The following is a 17,705-nucleotide window of genomic DNA, read 5'->3' on the forward strand; positions in this document are numbered from 1 at the left end:
TGCATAGAAAGCTACCCTTTAGGAATGAAACTTCTGGGTCAAAACTAGCTTAGTTTCTCCAGGTCCCATGACCCAGGTGTGAGGTGTCTGCAGAAACAGGGGCTTAACATCCAGTTTTGGGGGCTAACTAAGAGTAATGGCAATAGCCTGTAATTCTTAGGGAGATCTCTCTATAGGACCCCGACAACTCAAAAAGAGGTACCCGATACCTGACAATGGGGGTTTTACTTGATAGCCTATGGTGTTTGGGGGAGGTATTGTCCTCATCCTTTATGGAGCATATGTTTCTTAAGTGTTTGGTGGCATTTACATGTCATCGGTAAGAGTGAATCACATGGCTGAACCTATATATCCAAAAAGTTGAGAAAATACAAGTTTTTATCTTGGAAGTGAAAATGGGTTTGGTGAGCATCTAGCAGGCCATGTCTCTTGTAGAGCAAGGTTTTATTAGAGCTGTTAGGGACAGAGCCTGGGCAGTTCTAACAACATAGGCTCAGAAGCCAGTGTTGGGTAGGCCAAGTAAACAGACAAGAAACACTGAAAAGCAGATAAAGGAGATTTAGTCACTGTGAGCTCCCGAGAAATATTAATAAAGAGGTCCAGTGACTCCCTGAGTCCATCTTCAGGACCCAGACATGAGGTTTAGGTTTAAACAAAAGGCAAAGGGTACGCATCACTAAACAGTCCTGGTCGGAGTGTGGTCTCCCCCCCTCCCTCCCCGTCACTGTCTCAGTTCCAGTTTGAACTTGTGAACTTGTGAAATCTCTTCCTAGTGACAAGTTCTTCGCATGGCTGGCACTAAGCTTTACCCTTCAAAAACAAAAAACAAAAACAAAAAAAATCCTTGTACGTTGACGTTGTATGTACTTCTAGCTATTGAACACATGAGCTTATGTCAGAACTATCAAAGCACCAACGTATTTCCAGAAGGATTGAATATATATATATATGAAGGGAGGACAGACTTAGCTTCTCAAAGGCATAGAGTAAATCGTGTGTCGCAGAATCAATCTTCCGTGTCTCCCTGGCCTGGTTAAAACACTCAGAAGTAGAGGAGAGAAAGAATGCTTCTTCCCTGCTGTCACCTCCCAGTTACATCTGGTGTCTCTTTTGCAAGATCTTACGTACTTTGTGTCGTGGTTTAAGTAACAACAGACAGTTTGCTATCTTAGCCGTGTCTCAGTGGCTGCTACGAGCCACATTAGCTATGCGCACTTTGTTACACAATTGATTTCTGTAACTTTCTCATCTTCCAAAACTGAAAGTCTATGAGCACAAATAACACTCTTTCCTCGGTCCAGCCCCTATCCCTAAGAGCTTGGCTACTTTAGGTAACTCTTAAGTGGAGTGATATAATATTCACTCTTTCACATGACTTATTTCACTCAGCACAGTGTACTTAAGGATCACACATGGTATAAGATATGACCAGTTTGCTTTCATATACAATAGCCAATTCATAATTCATTAACCATCTATGGTCTCAGCTATGCTGGAAATTTGATATAGGAAGATTGTTAGAGCCCTAGGGTTCTAGACCAGTCTGAGCAATATAGTGAGAATCTATCTCAAAAGAAATTTAAGAGGCCATCATAATTTATGCACCAATTTTTTTTTTTCACCTATTTATCCACTATAGTTAGTGCCTTTGTGTTTGACTGGTGGGTCACTGGACTGGAATGGTGACAAAGCATATTTTCTGTTGACCCAAGAGGAAATGTGACACTGCATATTTGAGTCTTTTGAGATGGCTATTTCTAGAAAGTAAAAGAAATTGTACTTGGGTACAAAGGGAAACTAATTAATTAATTAAAGACAACGTCTCACTATGTAACTCTGGCTGTTCTGCAGCTCACTATGTACACTGGGTTGGTTTTGTTTTGACCAGTGACCTTCCGAGCAGAGCGCTATATGACTCTAATTACAGCTATTTCGGAGGCTGAGGAGGAAAAACAAAAAGCTAGACACAAGCCTGGGCAACAGAGGCAGAACCATCTCAAAGGACTAAATAAATAAATTACATAGAGAATGTCTCCTGCCTTGCTCTGTCCATCGACAACAAGCTAGTACACGGTTTCAGCTGAGCATACCAGTTCCTAATAAAAAGCTGTGACCATTCCCAAGGCTTCTTGTCTACCTTAGTCTTTCCTAGGACCTTCCAAACACCTCCTGTCTCTCAAAACAAGTCCTCTGAGAAAAGAAAAAGCCCAATTCCAAATCAGAGCAAATAGCTAAAAAGATAAACAAGAACTCTTTTTAACACTGTGTGAGGTGCTTGTAAGAATCACACTGTTTATGGAGGTGCCCCAGAGTAACCCCTGGCTTAGCAGTCTGTCATGGTGTTTTATACTGGAGGTAGTCTGAGGCCCTTTAGGGGTATCCACAAGCTTTACTGCGCGTCATCAAGAAAGAATCTAAAATATCCTTACATTAACATGATCCTTGTTTTTCAGTGAGCCATTATTAAATAATGTAACTGGAATGTGTACTGAAAGAAATCCAAGTAAACTGCTAGAAGTTTCTATTTTTAAAAAATCACATTAAGAATCCCAACACTTCAAATTCCACAATTTTGGTTAAAAGTGAGCCAAATATAGTTTGCAATAGTAAATGACCTTTCCAAAGCGACATCCGCAAATTAATTGGTTGCGTGAACAAAGAATCTTTTCTGCAGCTGCATGAATGCTGCCTTTATTATTTTTTTCTTCACAAGTACGATTTTACAAAACAGCTGTTGACAATTGACAGAACGATAACACTTTCGGTGAAGGCCAGCGTGGGCAGAGACCGCGGGATCAGCAGGGGCCTGCTCTCTAGCTGGGCTCTCCTCTGGTCCCCGGCGGGGGGCCAGGCCGCCCCTCCCCCCCCTCCCGGCTCGGGTTTCAGCCTTCCGAGTTGAGCAAACTTGCTGCAGGCGGATTGGCGGCGCGCAGCTCCTGGGCTCTGGCGACGTCCCTGTGCCCACCGCTCCTTTGTGTCCCGCGGCCGCCGCCCGTGCTCCGGGGAACCTCAGAGGACAGCCCGCTCCCCTGCGCGCGGGACTCCCGGGGCCACACGTGCGGAGCCGGGTCACTGCCGGGCGGAGGCGGAGACCGGGCGGAGGCGCGGCGGCCAGGGGCGGCGACTGGGGATCCGCAGCGCTGCCCGCACCCAGCCGGCCGCTCGCTCCGGGCCCGCTCCGCTCTGCGTCGGCAGCGCCGTGGTGCAGGCGCGCGAGGGCCGCGGCCGGGGATGAGCTGACTGCGGCGAGAGCGTCGCCCCAGAGCCCCCGCGAGGCCGCCCGTCGCCGTCTCCCCGCCGACTTGCCAGCCGCGATCATGTATGTACGCGTCGCCGTCCTGCCACGGTCCGGGTCCGGGAAGTGCCACGCGCCCCGGCTGCACACACCCGCTCACCGCGCCCCTCTCGGCCCCGCAGGTCTATCCACATCGTGGCGCTTGGGAATGAGGGCGACACGTTCCACCAGGACAACCGGCCGTCGGGGCTCATCCGCACCTACCTAGGGAGAAGCCCGCTGGTGTCAGGGGACGAGAGTAGCTTGTTGCTGAACGCGGCCAGCACGGTCGCGCGCCCGGTGTTCACCGAGTACCAGGCCAGTGCGTTCGGGAACGTCAAGCTGGTGGTGCACGACTGTCCCGTCTGGGTAAGGGGCAGCGGCTGCGCGGTGCCCAGGCCAAAGGAGCCTGGTTTTTTGGACCCCCTCCCCCGCGTTTCCGATTTTCATGGCTGCCTGGCGAGAGGTTTTTGCTTTTTTTTTTTTTTTTTTTTTTTACATTTTTGGCAAGTCTCGTCCTTTGTTTCAATTTGGAGGTGGTGGGGCAGCCCAGTCAGGTCCGAAGATAAAAAGCCCCTGGGCCATATAGAGTAGTTACTGTGCTTCAAGACTGTGGCTTGTCCATTAGTGGACAGTTGAATGTGCCGACCCCAAGGGACTGGGTCACGAAGTTCCACTGGGCAAGAGTCATGTTTTCATGTCCACCCTGTGGATGAGGTCTATAAATATCGCCCTTTGCAGCTCAACACAGGCAAAATACTCTTCACTGGGACGGGTCAGAAATAGTATGGAAAAGGGGAGAAAGCATGGGTTTTGAGAACTAATTTTAAATGGCTTGTTTGTAGACTATTAAGCTCTGGAAAAAAAATAGTTTTTCAATAATGCAAATACACATGTATTAGCCTTTTTTTTTAGTAATTAAGAAGTGAGAAATACCACCAACATACTGATAACTTTTAAAAAGTCTTCATGTTTATGATAGTTGAATGAAAGAAATCTTAGGCTGATTCTCCAGTGTTTGATGAAAGGACAAAGGAGTCAGCTCTGTGACTTAGAAATATCTTCACAACACAGTAGCATTATATTTCGGTGTTGTCATTGCTTTTTAAACATAATAATCCTTGGTACTGTAGTTATATATGTTTCAACTAAAGAGTATTATATATATATATATTATATATAAACTTTTGGGTCTTAAAAAGGGTACAAATGATGTGAGATTCTTACATTAAAAAGACAGCCTTTAAAAACCTGAATCAGACCTATGGGGAGCGAGCATACCTTCGAACAGAAATGTGTAGAATATATTGAGAACATTTTCTTAAGCATATTTTTCCTATTGAACTGGAAAATCGTATTGTGCTGAAATACATTTGAAATAGACTTTTCAATGAGAAGGATGCCACTTAGCCTTCAGGGATGATGGGGAGGTGATGGCAGCGTCAAAATAAGCCAGGAGGAAGGACTTAGGGGCTGATGCCTGTGCAAATACGTGTACTCTGGGCCTTCTGATTATGAAAGATACAGCCTAAAAGGATTACTTGTTCAGTATACTGTTGAACAAATGTGTACTGGCTTGATGTAATAGATATGGAGGGAATAAAATAAAATGGATTAGGATGTTGGGAATGCTTTTCCCGCTTTTACCTTGGGCTATTAACCCTTTCCTGCCTGTGTGTTAATTTAGCAAAGAGCCATCCATTTTATTAAAAAATTAAAATAAAATACGTAAAACAATTATCTTCAAAATGAATGAAATAAGCTTCGTAGCCTTGACTCTTGTCAAGCACTGGCCATTATGGCTATTAAGGGAATTCTCCTTTTGTGTGCTCACAGTCTGCAACACAAAGTTTGTCACCAGGTACAATTTCTCAGATTAGGACGAGTCTTCAGACACAGTGAACTATATATGTAGAGGTATTTGCTCTGAGCTGCTGGTATTTCCTCTTGAATGTAAGTAAACTCAGCCAGAAATATGAAGGATTGCTATACCTATCAGCTGCTGTTGGCGTATGCGTTGAATCAGAGTATCCAAGACAAGAAAAGGAAGGAATTTCAGACCTCTACATCACATCGCCACTGTATATAATTTTCGGTGAACCTTTCCACCTTTTCCCAGGCTTGTTTTCTCTCTTTATCCTGGAGTTGTGATGAAGGGTAAAGTCCCAAGTGTGGAGGCTGTAGGTGCCCCAAATTGACAGCTGCTGTGATGCCAGCATACTACGGCTTTAGTGTAGTCATACAGGTCTAAGCATGGGACTGTCTCTCACATCAGTCAAGCTTTATACCAATGCAGGACCTACCATACACACTGATCAAAGAGGAAGAAGTTCTTGTTTCCTCGTAGAACTCAGATTCTTTTTTTTTTTTTTTTAAGATGGCTTTGATTCTCCACTGTGGCTCCAAGTTTGTTGTTGCGTAACCAGTGAATCCTCGGAACTGATTTACAGGGGACGCGTGGGGGTGGGACAAATGGATTTCCTTTATATTTCTAGAAACCAGTGGAGCATTTTTTTCCTCTGGGACATGGCTTTAAAAGAAAGGTGCTTTCTGCTGCCTTGGAGTGGGAAGGAGCTACGAGTGCTTCCTGTCCTGACTTACTTCCTGTAGCTCGCTTGCCCCACACTGATTGCTTGCGGTCTCTGTATGTGCTTGATGCTTTTTAAGTAAATCTGCTCCAGATTCAGTAGATGGACTTCATAGCTTAGGTTCTCCTGCCCATTTTGCAGCCATATTATTATTTAGTTTCATATTTCTAGATTTTTATTTTCCTTTCTGTGAGGAATATGTTCTAAAGCAGCGAAGTTAGCTGGGCATCCTGGCTCATGCCTATACTCCCAGTACTTGGGAGGCAGAGGAGGGAGGGTTATGAGTTTGGGCCAGCCTGGGCTATATGAGACTGTCTCAAAAAACCTGGGAATGAATGAATGAATTAAAAAAAAAATTAAGAAACCATGAGGTGAATACCTTTACCCCCATGTTTTCTCTCAAATGTCTCTTCCTTCCATATAATTCTTCAGTAATTCTGGGACTCTAAACCGTTGGAATGTGAAAAGATAATTTCTAACTTGTTGTCAGGGCGTTAAATGGCTGCTTGGTACTGGTCCAGTTTACAGTTAGTTTTGAATCCCAATCTCTGATTCTTTTTTTTTTTTTTTTTTGGTGTTTTGAGACAGGGTTTCTCTGTGTAGCCTTGGCTGTCCTGGACTCCCTTTGTAGACCAGGCTAGCCTCAAACTCACAGAGATCCACCTCCAGTCTCTGATTCTTTTCCTTTGTTGTTACCGTTACCCTTCAGTTGCCATACTCGGTGGCACTTGCATATTCTGAATCTGAACATTTACAAACACAGTTGGGACCCTTGGTCTCTTTGTGATTTGGAACTTGGGAATTAGGTGTCCTCACTTCTCCCTCAGCCTTCACCCTTATACCCTGTTATCATATCCTAAACCATATTCAGCCCTTTGCATTTAGCACTGACAGATCTCTTTGTCTTTCTGTTTCTGTTCTTTTTAACTCCTTTCAAATATGCTGGGTCACATATCAAAGTGGAAACTTTCATAGCCCAACAGTTTACTTACTTCTTCCAGCAAGGGCTCACCTCTAAGAGTTCCACCAACTGGGACCAAGCATTCAGAGTCTGTGGGGGCCGTTCTCAATCAAACCACCATGTCATTTAAAAGGCATTTTCCCAACTTCTCAAAACCAACACACACTAAACATTTAGACAAATAGGTTACGACTATAAGTCGTCTGACAGTCCGGGGGAGGGGGGGAGGGGTTGATTTGAAGATAAGCAAACTAAACGTTTGACTTTGTATTTTTGTTTAGGACATTTTTGACAGTGACTGGTATACCTCCCGAAACCTAATTGGGGGTGCCGACATCATTGTGATCAAATACAGTGTAAATGACAAGTTTTCATTCCACGAAGTAAAGGATAATTATATTCCAGTGATTAAGAGAGCATCAAACTCAGTTCCAGTAATCATCGCTGCTGTTGGTACCAGACAAAATGGTAAGCACACAACTTCCTTCTGCGTAATGAGCGTGCAGGTGCCATGCTCACGGAGCTGAGATTAGTAGTAATTAATGGTTAATACAGTTTTATTCTGAAAGCCGAAAATGACTGTGGGTTCAGGTGCCAGCTGTCATCTCATTGTTCTGTAGTCACACATCAGATGAGAGGTTAACAAACTTCCATTGTGTTTCAGTACAAATCTTCCTTTAAGTTGCTCTTCTACTGTACGTCGGTAATTGTGTTATCTGACATATGAAATGCATCACTAGGCTGGCTTTGAACCCTAGCAGTCACGCTTTGAGTATCTTAAGGTCCATTTAACTGGCAGGAATAGATTACCAATGAAGAGATGTGGGCAAATGAGCAGGACGATTGGGCAGATAACTGGGAGGCAGCCAAACACAACAGTGCCTGAGGAAAGGACTGTTTATTGCCTCATGCTTGGTAGGTTCCATGGCTCTGGCTGTCCCAGTCTTTGCTGTTATGCATATGACAATCCGATATCTCAGGGACAACTCAAAACTCAGTTTGATTTAGTAGTATTTTGTAAGTTTCTTTCTTTCTTTTCTTTTTTTTTTTTTTTTTTTTTCGAGACAGGGTTTCTCTGTGTAGCCTTGGCTGTCCTGGACTTGGCTTTGTAGATCAGGCTGGCCTCGAACTCACAGCAATACACCTGCCTCTGCTTCCCGAGTGCTGGGATTAAAGGTGTGCGCCACCACCGCCCGGCTCGTATTTTGTAAATGTACTTAGTGGTATTTCCTTAGAAAAGCTGTCTTTAAATTTAAATTTTAATTCTTTTTTTTTTTTAAACCTTTTTCTTAAATTACGGTACAGAAAAGTATCTTAGTTAGGATTCTATAGCTGTGATAAAACACCATGACCAAAAGCAACTTGGGGACCTTTGCACTTCCAGGCCAATCTGTCATGGAGGGAAGTCAGGACAGGAACTCTTGCGGGCAGGAACTTGGAGGTGGAACCAAAGCAGAAGCCATGGAGGGGTGCTGCTTACTAACTTGCTCTTCATAGCTTGCTCAGTCTGCTTTCTTTATAGAACCAGGACCACCAGCCCAGGGATGGCGCCACCCCTGGGCTCTCCCACAACATTTAATCAACCAAGAAGTTGTACCACAGGCTTGCCCACAGACCATTCTGGCCGGACATTTTCTCAACTGAGGTTTCCTCTTCCAAAATGACTCTGGCTGCTATCATGTTGACATAAAAACTAACCAGCATAGTAAGGAACATATAATTTGCTAACCCAAGAGTACAGTTTAATGTGTTTTAGTTAGGCATTCATCCATGTCACAGATAAGGTTTAGGAATATTTACAGTGCTTCAGAAGACTTCCTTAGGTTGCGCCACCAGGTAATTACACACTCCTTAGAGGAAGCTGTTGGTCTGGCTTCTGATAGTCTCACCTGTCCTCCAACAGCATTGCACAGTAGGAGTGTGTATCTATCCCTTGCTCATTTAATTGTTCTGTATTATGCCATTGTATAAATGTGCCATAAACTGTGTCTCGACTGTCCTTTTGACACTTGGATTGTTCCTTGGAGTGGATTGTTGGACCAGAGGGCAGGTGTATGTTTTGGACTATTACACAGAAAACAAGCTTGACCTGCCTTTGACCTCACAGTCTCAGGACTTCCCCATCTTTTTTCTTTCCTGCTCCGGCTTCTTAAAAAGAGTTTTCCTTAGTGTCGCTTCAGTGCTCAGCCCAGCCTCCTGGAGCTTCGCCTTCGGCTGTTGCATTTGCTGAAGTGAGCGCCCTAGGCGGCCTTGTCAAATTTGTTGCACTTTAGTAACAGTTCTCGCTTTGAAATCATTCAGACACTTTCCCTTCCTCTATGGCTACTGTTTCCTGGTTCCTCTAACCTCTGCCTTCCCTGGTCCCCTCCTCATCCACAATGTGCACCAGCAACATAGAGAGGAGTTATTTAGTCCTCGGTCTCTCACATTACCCATGTCCAGGAAGTTAAGACACTTGCTTGATTTTATGCAGAGACAATCTCAAACTCGCTGCACTGCTGTCATCCCTGTTGGGTTTCCATTCTTTGTCATTTAATCTTTTTTAAAGTTTTGTTGTTGTTTTTTAGTCTGTGTGTCTGTAGGAGTTTATGTCTACCCTGATGATGCAGTCTTCTCATAGGCCAGAAGTAGGTGTTAGATCCCCTCACACTGCAGTTACTCATGGTTGTGAGCTGCCCAATGTGGGTGCAGGTAACTGTGTGCCCTCTGCAGAGGAAGTAAGTGCTCTTAGGTGCCAAGCCATTTCTCCGGACCCTTATTTAATCTTTCACAGTAGTCTTTTTTGGTTTTCTAAAAGGGGAAGCTGCAGATATTTAGATGTCCTCAAATTTACACAATTTTTACACCCAGAAATTCAGGCACATACAAATATAAAAACAAATATTTATTTATAATGCACAAAGAAAAAACAGCACATTTCAAATTCGAAAAAAACTGCTAAATGCCACAAATGTCTAAAAAAAAAAAATGCTTCTATTTAACAGATTACTACTTCTTTAAATTTTTTTCTTTCGTCTTTTGGGTTGTAAAGTCTTTGATGATATCTTCATATGAATTAGTTTGTGATATTTGCTATAGACAGAGTGATAATTAATTTTTCATCTAATTTCTTCACACTGCACATCTTTCTGGCCCTATGCTGTGTTCACATTTCAGTTCAGCGTTGTAGTTTCTGATGTCGAGTTGACGCTGTGGCCAGAATATTTCTGAAAGTCAGTTACCACACACGCACATGCTCTAGGAGCTGCTACAGACCACGAGTGACAGCTTTCTGAACCTAAAGTGAATTTACTTAGTAGCATCTGGAAAGTGCTGGTGGCTCCTTCTGAGTGGCCTCATTCAGAAAAAGCCTGTCAGTGGGAAGAGTGGAAGATACTAATCGAATACGTATTTTCTTTTGCTAATTTTAGAGCAGCGTGTAACTCTGTGGAGAGTACAGTGTTGAGTTCTCTCCCAGGGACTTGCAAAGAAACTACAGAAGGCCTCGAAGCCGAAGCTTCATGATAGAATGGCCTGTGGCCTCTTCCTTTTGCTTTCCCTCTTTCTGTAATAAACTCAGAAAAACCAGGTCAGACTACAAGTCAGATCAGCACGCCCAGAGTTTAGAATCTTTGAGGAACTTCCTTGTTTACTTTTATTCTTCCAAACCTCAAACCTAAAATGCTGGCAAGAAGAAAACATCGAATCGCAGAATTTATAACACACACACACTGGGGTTGGAGAAATGGCTCAGCGGTTAAGAGCACGCCATCTGCTTTTCCAGAGGTCCTGAGTTCAATTCCCAGCAACCACGTGGTGGCTCACAATCATCTATAATGAGATCTGGTGCCCTCTTCTGGCCTGCAGGCACACATGTAGGCAGAACACTGTATGTAATACATAAATAAATCTTTAAACAGACACACACACACCTTTAGGATCTGACGTTCCCTTTAGTACTGTCCTCAGTTTGTGTTGTGAATTCCTTATCCGAGATAGAAAATCCCTCATGATCTGGATTCTGATGATTCCTTGAACATCGTGGGGCACAATTTCCATTTTCTGACACAATCACACTGGACTCCTTAAAGAACCTGATGCGTTTCCTTGGTCTCTGAGCATCTCTTACCTCCCAGCTTTAGCTCCCTGCAGCCCAGACATTTTTGTCTCCTTTGCGGGCCTTCAGTTAGCTAGTGCTGCTAATCCTGACACTCTCTCCGGACACTCTTAGCTTTCTTATTTCCTGTTGATGAATCCTGTTTCCCTTGGCTTTACTACCCTTTCTTTTTGGTAGCAGCTCACCCTGTAGCCCAGGCTGGCCTTGAACTCATGGTCTCCTTGCCTCTACCTCCCAAGCATTTAGATTACAGTATCCCTGTCTGTTGTTTTTTTCTTGACCTCCTCTCTCCAGCTTGTACGTAAGTTTTTCTGCCACTTTACTTGATTAAAATTTTAATTTCACCATTTTTTTTGCATCTAAAATCTCTATATAGTTCATTCATAATTTCTTGTTCCTGACTTAAAGATACTTTTAGATACATAGAGATACATTTATTTTAAAATAATTAATTACAGTTAATCTCTTTGGTTGAATGTCAAGTGGGCTTTGTTTAGGCATTGTAAGTCTGTTTGGTGAGGTTTTGTTTCAAGATATAGCTGTTTCTCAAATGGTAGGAAATGTTTTTCCTTTCTTTACTTTCGCACTCCATTTTCCGGGCTGGATGGATTCTGTTCTCTCGCTCTCCCCAGCTGCTGTCTGTGGCTAGGGTGGAAGTGAGAGTACACCCAGGGTCAGTGGGTCTGCCTCTTTCCTTCCACCAGCGTGCTTTGGCCAGCTGCCAGCCGTTTGCCAGTGGTCCTGCTAGTTCCTGCTTCCCACATATGAGCTGTGAGCACTCTGGACGTCGTTCCAGTGTGTGTGAGAGAGTCAGTGGACCTGGCTTCACACTCAGTTCTAGTCTGGTGCTGTCTGCTTTTGTTCTGCCCGGCATTCCTAGTGTCTGGGCTGATGTCATCACACTCAATCTTAGTGTGGCGTGTGCCCAGTCCTCTCTCCCAACTTCCTCCCTCCCTTCCTCCATTCATTCCTCCTCTCCTTGGACAGCTTCCCTTTTATTTAGTTACTTGGGTGGTTGAGCAGGTAGGGGAGATGGCAACATGGACTTAACTTGCCATCTTAAGACTTTAAAATGGACCTGGGCTGGAGAGATGGCTCAGTGGTTAAGAGCACTGACTGTGCTTCCAGAGGTCCTGAGTTCAATTCCCAGCAACCACGTGGTGGCTCACAACCATCTGTAATGTGATCTGATGCATACTGTATACATAAGAAATACATCTTTTTTTTAAAAAAAGTGGACATGTGGGGCTGGAGTGATGGCTCCACACCTGCTGCTCTTCCAGGGGACCTGAGTTCGATTCCTAGAATAGTTGCTTGGAACCCCAGGGAAATCAGCTCCTTTTCCAGCTTCCACAGGTACCCACACACATGTGGCGGACACACAGAGACACATGTATACACATAAATAGAAGTTATAGAAACAAATCGTTTCTTTATTTTTTTAGTGGAAATACGGCTGTTCTTGCTCTGGCCCACACCTCCGCCCACACTGTCGACTCTGACTGACGCTCCCCTCGTGCAGCTCCCACTGTAACTGGTTAGCAAAGTCCTTCTTAGCCTTGGTTCACAGCATTAGGCATGTTATAACCACTGACATAGCGAGTTCCAGGACAGCCAGAGCTATTAGAGTTTGTCTCAGAACATCCTCTGGCTGTTATATGCTTAATGTGAATGCATTTTAATCCAGAAATACTTTATTGACTCTCCTCTAACCAGCTCCAGACAGACTTTTGCATAGAATCCTATGGTAACTGCAGCTGCTTGGTGTGGGGACATAGGAACGGTTCAGAGGAGACCGTCAGAAGGGCCAATTGGGGAAGTTTTGTTTAAAGCAGGTCTGAAGAAATCCTTTGAAATTCAGAAAACATGTAACTAGCCAAGTGTCAGCTGATGACACGACAGTTTTCCTTTTTGCTGAGCGAGCAGGAAGAAATGGCTTCAGTGACATGACAACAGGCACATGAGAGAGATGCGACTCCGCTGGCCTCAATGACAATGATGTTTTTCCTCAAGGTTGACTTGCTAACACTCTTGCATCTCAGTTTCATCTTCCTTCGAATCACTGACGAATGTCATTTAATTTTTGTCCAGAAGTAAAGCTGGCTAAGGTGCCCTGCGTGCCCACCCCCTCCAGCTGCATAAGGAGACCTTTGTAGACATAGGAGGGCCTCTGTCTTCAGAAAAACCAAGGCGCTGTTCGCAGAGGCCTTCCAAAGAATGAGAGGAGCAATTGTTCTTTCTCAAGACAGCCTAAGTGCTACGCAGACAGTTTGCTACCAACTGAAGAAGTCTTAGAAAAAATACGCTCAGATAAGAATGTATGGCATAATTAAAAGTGCCAGGCTTACTAATGTTCCTAATTACTGTATTATGGGGTCTGATAATGTCTATACAAACTTTTTTTTTTAATTCTCTTTTTGGCTTTGCCACTTTTATGTATCAGGTGAACCAGTGACACTTTTGTCTTTGTTTTCCATCTCTGCTTTGCAAGAATAAGACAAATCACCTGACTGATCTGAACTATAGTTTCCTCCTCTATAAAGTGAAGATAAAAGTACATGGTTTCTGAACTTTATTTTTATTTATTAATTTTTTAAATTTTTGTTTGTTTGTTTTTTGTTTGTTTGTTCCTGGTGACACAGTCTTCCTGGGTAACTATCCTGGAACTCACTATATAGACTAGGTTGACCTGGAACTCACAGATTTCTGCCTGCCTCAGCCTCCTGAGTGCTGGGATTAAAGGCATGCACTACCACACTCTTTGGTTCTGAGCTTTAAAGTGGTAAAGTTCAGTGGATAAAGGAGCTTGTGGCCAAGACGGAGGACATGAGTTCAATTCCTGGAACCCTCATGGTGGAAGGAGAGACCTGACTCTAGAAAGTTATCTTTTGACCTTCACTGATACACTGGGGCATACTTACACATATGAGCACCATCTGTGCAGTAACTGTGCTGCCTATGCTTTTTCATGGCTCTTCCACACACTTCCATAGTTGTGAGGCTTGTTGGCAGGAGCTACTCTCAGAGTGACTTGCAGGCATGCTTCTCCTATGGCAGTGTCCTCTCTTCTTATAGCTGGGTAGGACACACAGGCTCAGCTGTCTTTCTCTTAAAGGCTAACCTTCAGAGAGCCTGTAGGACTAGGCGTGATCTTAGGTACACGTGTTGACATCTTCCCTAGCCTCAGACACATTTCCCTCACTCCTGAGAAGAGTGGTTCCCAGAGTCTCTGTGCTGACTCTTGTTTGTTTTTAATCGACTTGACACAAGTTGCAGTCATTTGAGAAGAGGGAACCTCTACTGAGAAAATGCTTCCTTTGGCTGTAGGCAAATCTGTAGGGCATTTTCTTAATTAGTGATTGATGGGGAGAGCCCACTCCATTGTGGGTGGTACCATTTCTGGGCTGGTGGTTCTGGCTTCTATAAGAAAGCAGGCTGAGCAAGCCAGTAAGCAACACCCCTCCATGGCCTCTGCATCAGCTCCTGCCTCCAGGTGTGAGTTCTGGTCCTGACGTCCTTTGATGAGAAACTGCTCTAATGAAATGCGGGTGAAATAAACACTTCCCTCTCCAAGTTGTTGTTGGACGTGTGTTTCTTCTCAGCAGTGACTGAGCCACCTGCATACCATCCTCCATCTTAGAGTGTCCTTCCCAGGGGTACCGCTGCCAACAACATGCCTTCCTCAGAGTGACCATCTCCTATTTTTGAGTTAGCTGCTATTTTAACATGGTACATCTGATGTTTATCCCTAAGAAGCAAAGCTGGTTGATGAATATGGACCAGACGTGAATTTTTGGCCTGAGGAAGAATGTTTGCAAAGATGTTGTTGATGGGCCACACTTTTCCAGTCACAAATATGTCTGTTATACACACACGAATCCTATGTTCATGTTTTTTTTTATTAAATGCATTTGGTTTTTAAATTTTAATTTGTTATAATTTTATCTTTAGAATGTTTTTAGGGGATGGGGTTGGGGGAGGGCGTGCTCAGCAGGTAAGAGCACTGGCTACTTTTCCAAAGGATCTGGATTCCTTTCCCAGCACCCACATGGTGACTCCTAACCATTTGTAATTCCTGTTCCAGGTGATGCGGTGTTGTCTTCTGGTCTCTGCTAGACACACACACGGTACACAGACAGACATTCATTCAGCATACCCAAACATAAAATAAAAATAAATCTTTAGAAATGTTTCACAGCTAAGCATTATGAATGCACTTCATGTGACATTTATGAGCTGGCGGCATGTAACTTTAAAATTAGGATAAAATTGAAGGTTCCATTAAAATAAAAGTATAAGATGCATTCAAACTTGGTGAATATACTTAGCAGGCAATTTATGACAAAATAAGATTCATTCATCTTAGTTTATGTGGGCAGTCAGATGGTTGAATTTGAACCGGTGGTCTGGTAATAAGATGTTGGGTTGTGTAGCTGGCTGGTTAGCTGGTCATTGCTGTGCATCCTTTAATAGTATCCACTAACCTTGAACCGGGCGTGGTGGCGCATGCCTTTAATCCCAGCACTTGGGAGGCAGAGGCAGGCGGATCGCTGTGAGTTCGAGGCCAACCTGGTCTACAAAGTGAGTCCAGGATGGTCAAGGCTACACAGAGAAACCCTGTCTCGAAAAAAAAACCAAAAAAAAAAAAAAAAAAAAAATAGTATCCACTCACCAACTTATAAATTCTCCTGTTTTCTAAAATGCCACTTGTTCTGATAATCAATGCTAAGGACTTCACTTAAGGACTTCTTTGTCAACGCTGGCCTTTTTTATCGAGAGTTTGGTATATAGTGATTTGATTCATTAATGCTCATACTCCCTCTGTATTTTTTTCCCTGTTTAGTTTTAAAACTCTCTGTTTCTATATTCCTTTCCTCAGAAGAATTACCTTGCACATGCCCCCTGTGTACCTCAGACCGGGGGAGCTGTGTCACCACCACCGAAGGGATCCAGCTTGCCAAGGAGCTAGGAGCTACATACCTGGAGCTGCACAGCCTCGATGACTTCTACATTGGAAAGTATTTTGGGGGAGTGGTAAGTGGAAAGGCCCGTGTCGTGTGGGGTCGTTCGTCAGGGTGGCACTGTAGCTATTCTCCAGGGTGTCCGTTGGAGCATGATTTGTGTGAACTTTGAGAAACAATGAGAGATGGCGGCATCAGCTTGATCAGACATCCTTTATCATCTATTATGATTTTTGGAATCTTTCAAAATTAATACTGTATTGGTCGTTGTATAAGTCAAAAATCACCTCTTCTTACTCAAACCTACACAAGTTTATAGTAATCGTGTGTGTGTGTGTGTGTGTGTGTGTGTGTGAACATGTATATATGCTCACACCTATGCCTACGTGTGGGCATATATTCACACTTGCATGTGAAGAAGGCCAGAGGACCACCTCAGGTGTCCTCAGACACTGTTCCCATTATTTTTTTGAAGACAGGGCCTCTCACTGGCCTCTGTTTGCCAGGTAAGCTGGGCTGGCTGGTCAGTGTCCCGCAGAGCTCCACCTGTCTTTCCCACCCGCTGCTGGCCCCAGAAGCAAGCATGCGTCACTGTGCTCAGCACTGTTGGGGTGGCGATGGTGGTGGTGGGGAAGTAACACAACTGTTGTGTGTAGAGGCCACAGGTCAATCATGAGTGTTGTTCTTCAGATGCCGTTCACCTCATTTACGGAGACAAGGTCTCACTGGCCTGAAGCTTGCCAGTGGCAAAGCCCCAGGGAGCCCCAGGGCTCTCAAAGTCTCTACTTTCCCAGTGCTGAGATTACAAGTTCTCAAGATCTTTTATTTCCCACAAGCATCAGGTCTTTGTACTCGCAAAGCAAGGACTTTACTGACTGAACCATCTCTGCAACTTGGTTTATAATAATCAATATACGGCGGAGTGGACCTTGTAGCCTAAACCAGTGGGCCCCAAGAGTTCTCTTCATTAGTTGGAAAAAAATATTTCTTTTATGCATGGTTTAGCAAGACGTCACAACCAATCTTGCTGTAGTCCAAACGTGCACTCAGTTCTAAATGCCTTCCCTTTGTGGCTCAGGGGACTATGTGCAAGAGGAGACAGAAAGCGTGTAAAATGGATGACACCAAGGAGACAGTGTCTAACAAACAGAACAGGAGTGACACATAGGAACTCACAGAGCATGCACAGGGTGCACAAGGCCTACCCAGGTTTAAGCCAGATGGGGTCCTAGTGCTCTGAGGGGCAAGTGGATAAGAGGTCCTGTCCCTACAAGAAGCCATCTCCAACTGACAACCACTTGTAAAGGAAAAATTAGTTTTTTTCAAGGGAGTCACGCTGAGTATACAAACTACCCTTAAAGCTCTACTCCCAGTAGCAGATGGCCAACAAAAGATGAACTCAGTGGTGTTCTTGTAGTTTTTTGTTTGTTTGTTTGTTTGTTTCAATCACACATTGGTTTTGGGGGGCTCTTTTTTCCCCCTCTTACTGGTCTTTTGCTTGTAGATTATGTTTTCCAATGTGTGTGTGTGTTTGACTCTTCGTGTGTTTCTTGTGCCTTTTTTGCTTGTTAGTTTATTTGCCATACACGCGTGCGCGCGCGCGCGCGCGCGCGCACACACACACACACACACACACACACACACACACACACACAGAGAAAAGATGTGACCTTGGATGGGTAGGGAGGATCTAGGAGGATTTGCCCGGGGAAACATAATTAGAATATACTTTATGACAAACTTATTTTCAATGAAAAGAAAACCACAGCTGTAGTCAGAGGACCGTTTATGTAGATAGCGTCTTGCCTGGCTTTGCGTACTCACT

General features: G+C 44.1%; 1 protein-coding gene across 1 annotated transcript in view; it reads left to right on the top strand.

Moving 5' to 3' along the window:
* Positions 1-3,182: 3,182 nt before the first annotated feature.
* Rhobtb3 (Rho related BTB domain containing 3) overlaps positions 3,183-17,705 on the top strand; it is a 69,572-nt gene continuing 55,049 nt past the window's right edge. The window contains exons 1-4 of the mRNA XM_051172249.1: positions 3,183-3,319; positions 3,418-3,643; positions 7,105-7,291; positions 15,799-15,953. Coding sequence (XP_051028206.1) covers positions 3,318-3,319; positions 3,418-3,643; positions 7,105-7,291; positions 15,799-15,953 — 570 coding nt within the window. The 5' untranslated portion in view covers positions 3,183-3,317. The remainder of the gene's footprint in view (positions 3,320-3,417; positions 3,644-7,104; positions 7,292-15,798; positions 15,954-17,705) is intronic.

This window comes from Acomys russatus, chromosome 30 (assembly GCF_903995435.1).
Source record: "Acomys russatus chromosome 30, mAcoRus1.1, whole genome shotgun sequence".
NCBI classification, from domain to species: Eukaryota; Metazoa; Chordata; class Mammalia; order Rodentia; family Muridae; genus Acomys; species Acomys russatus.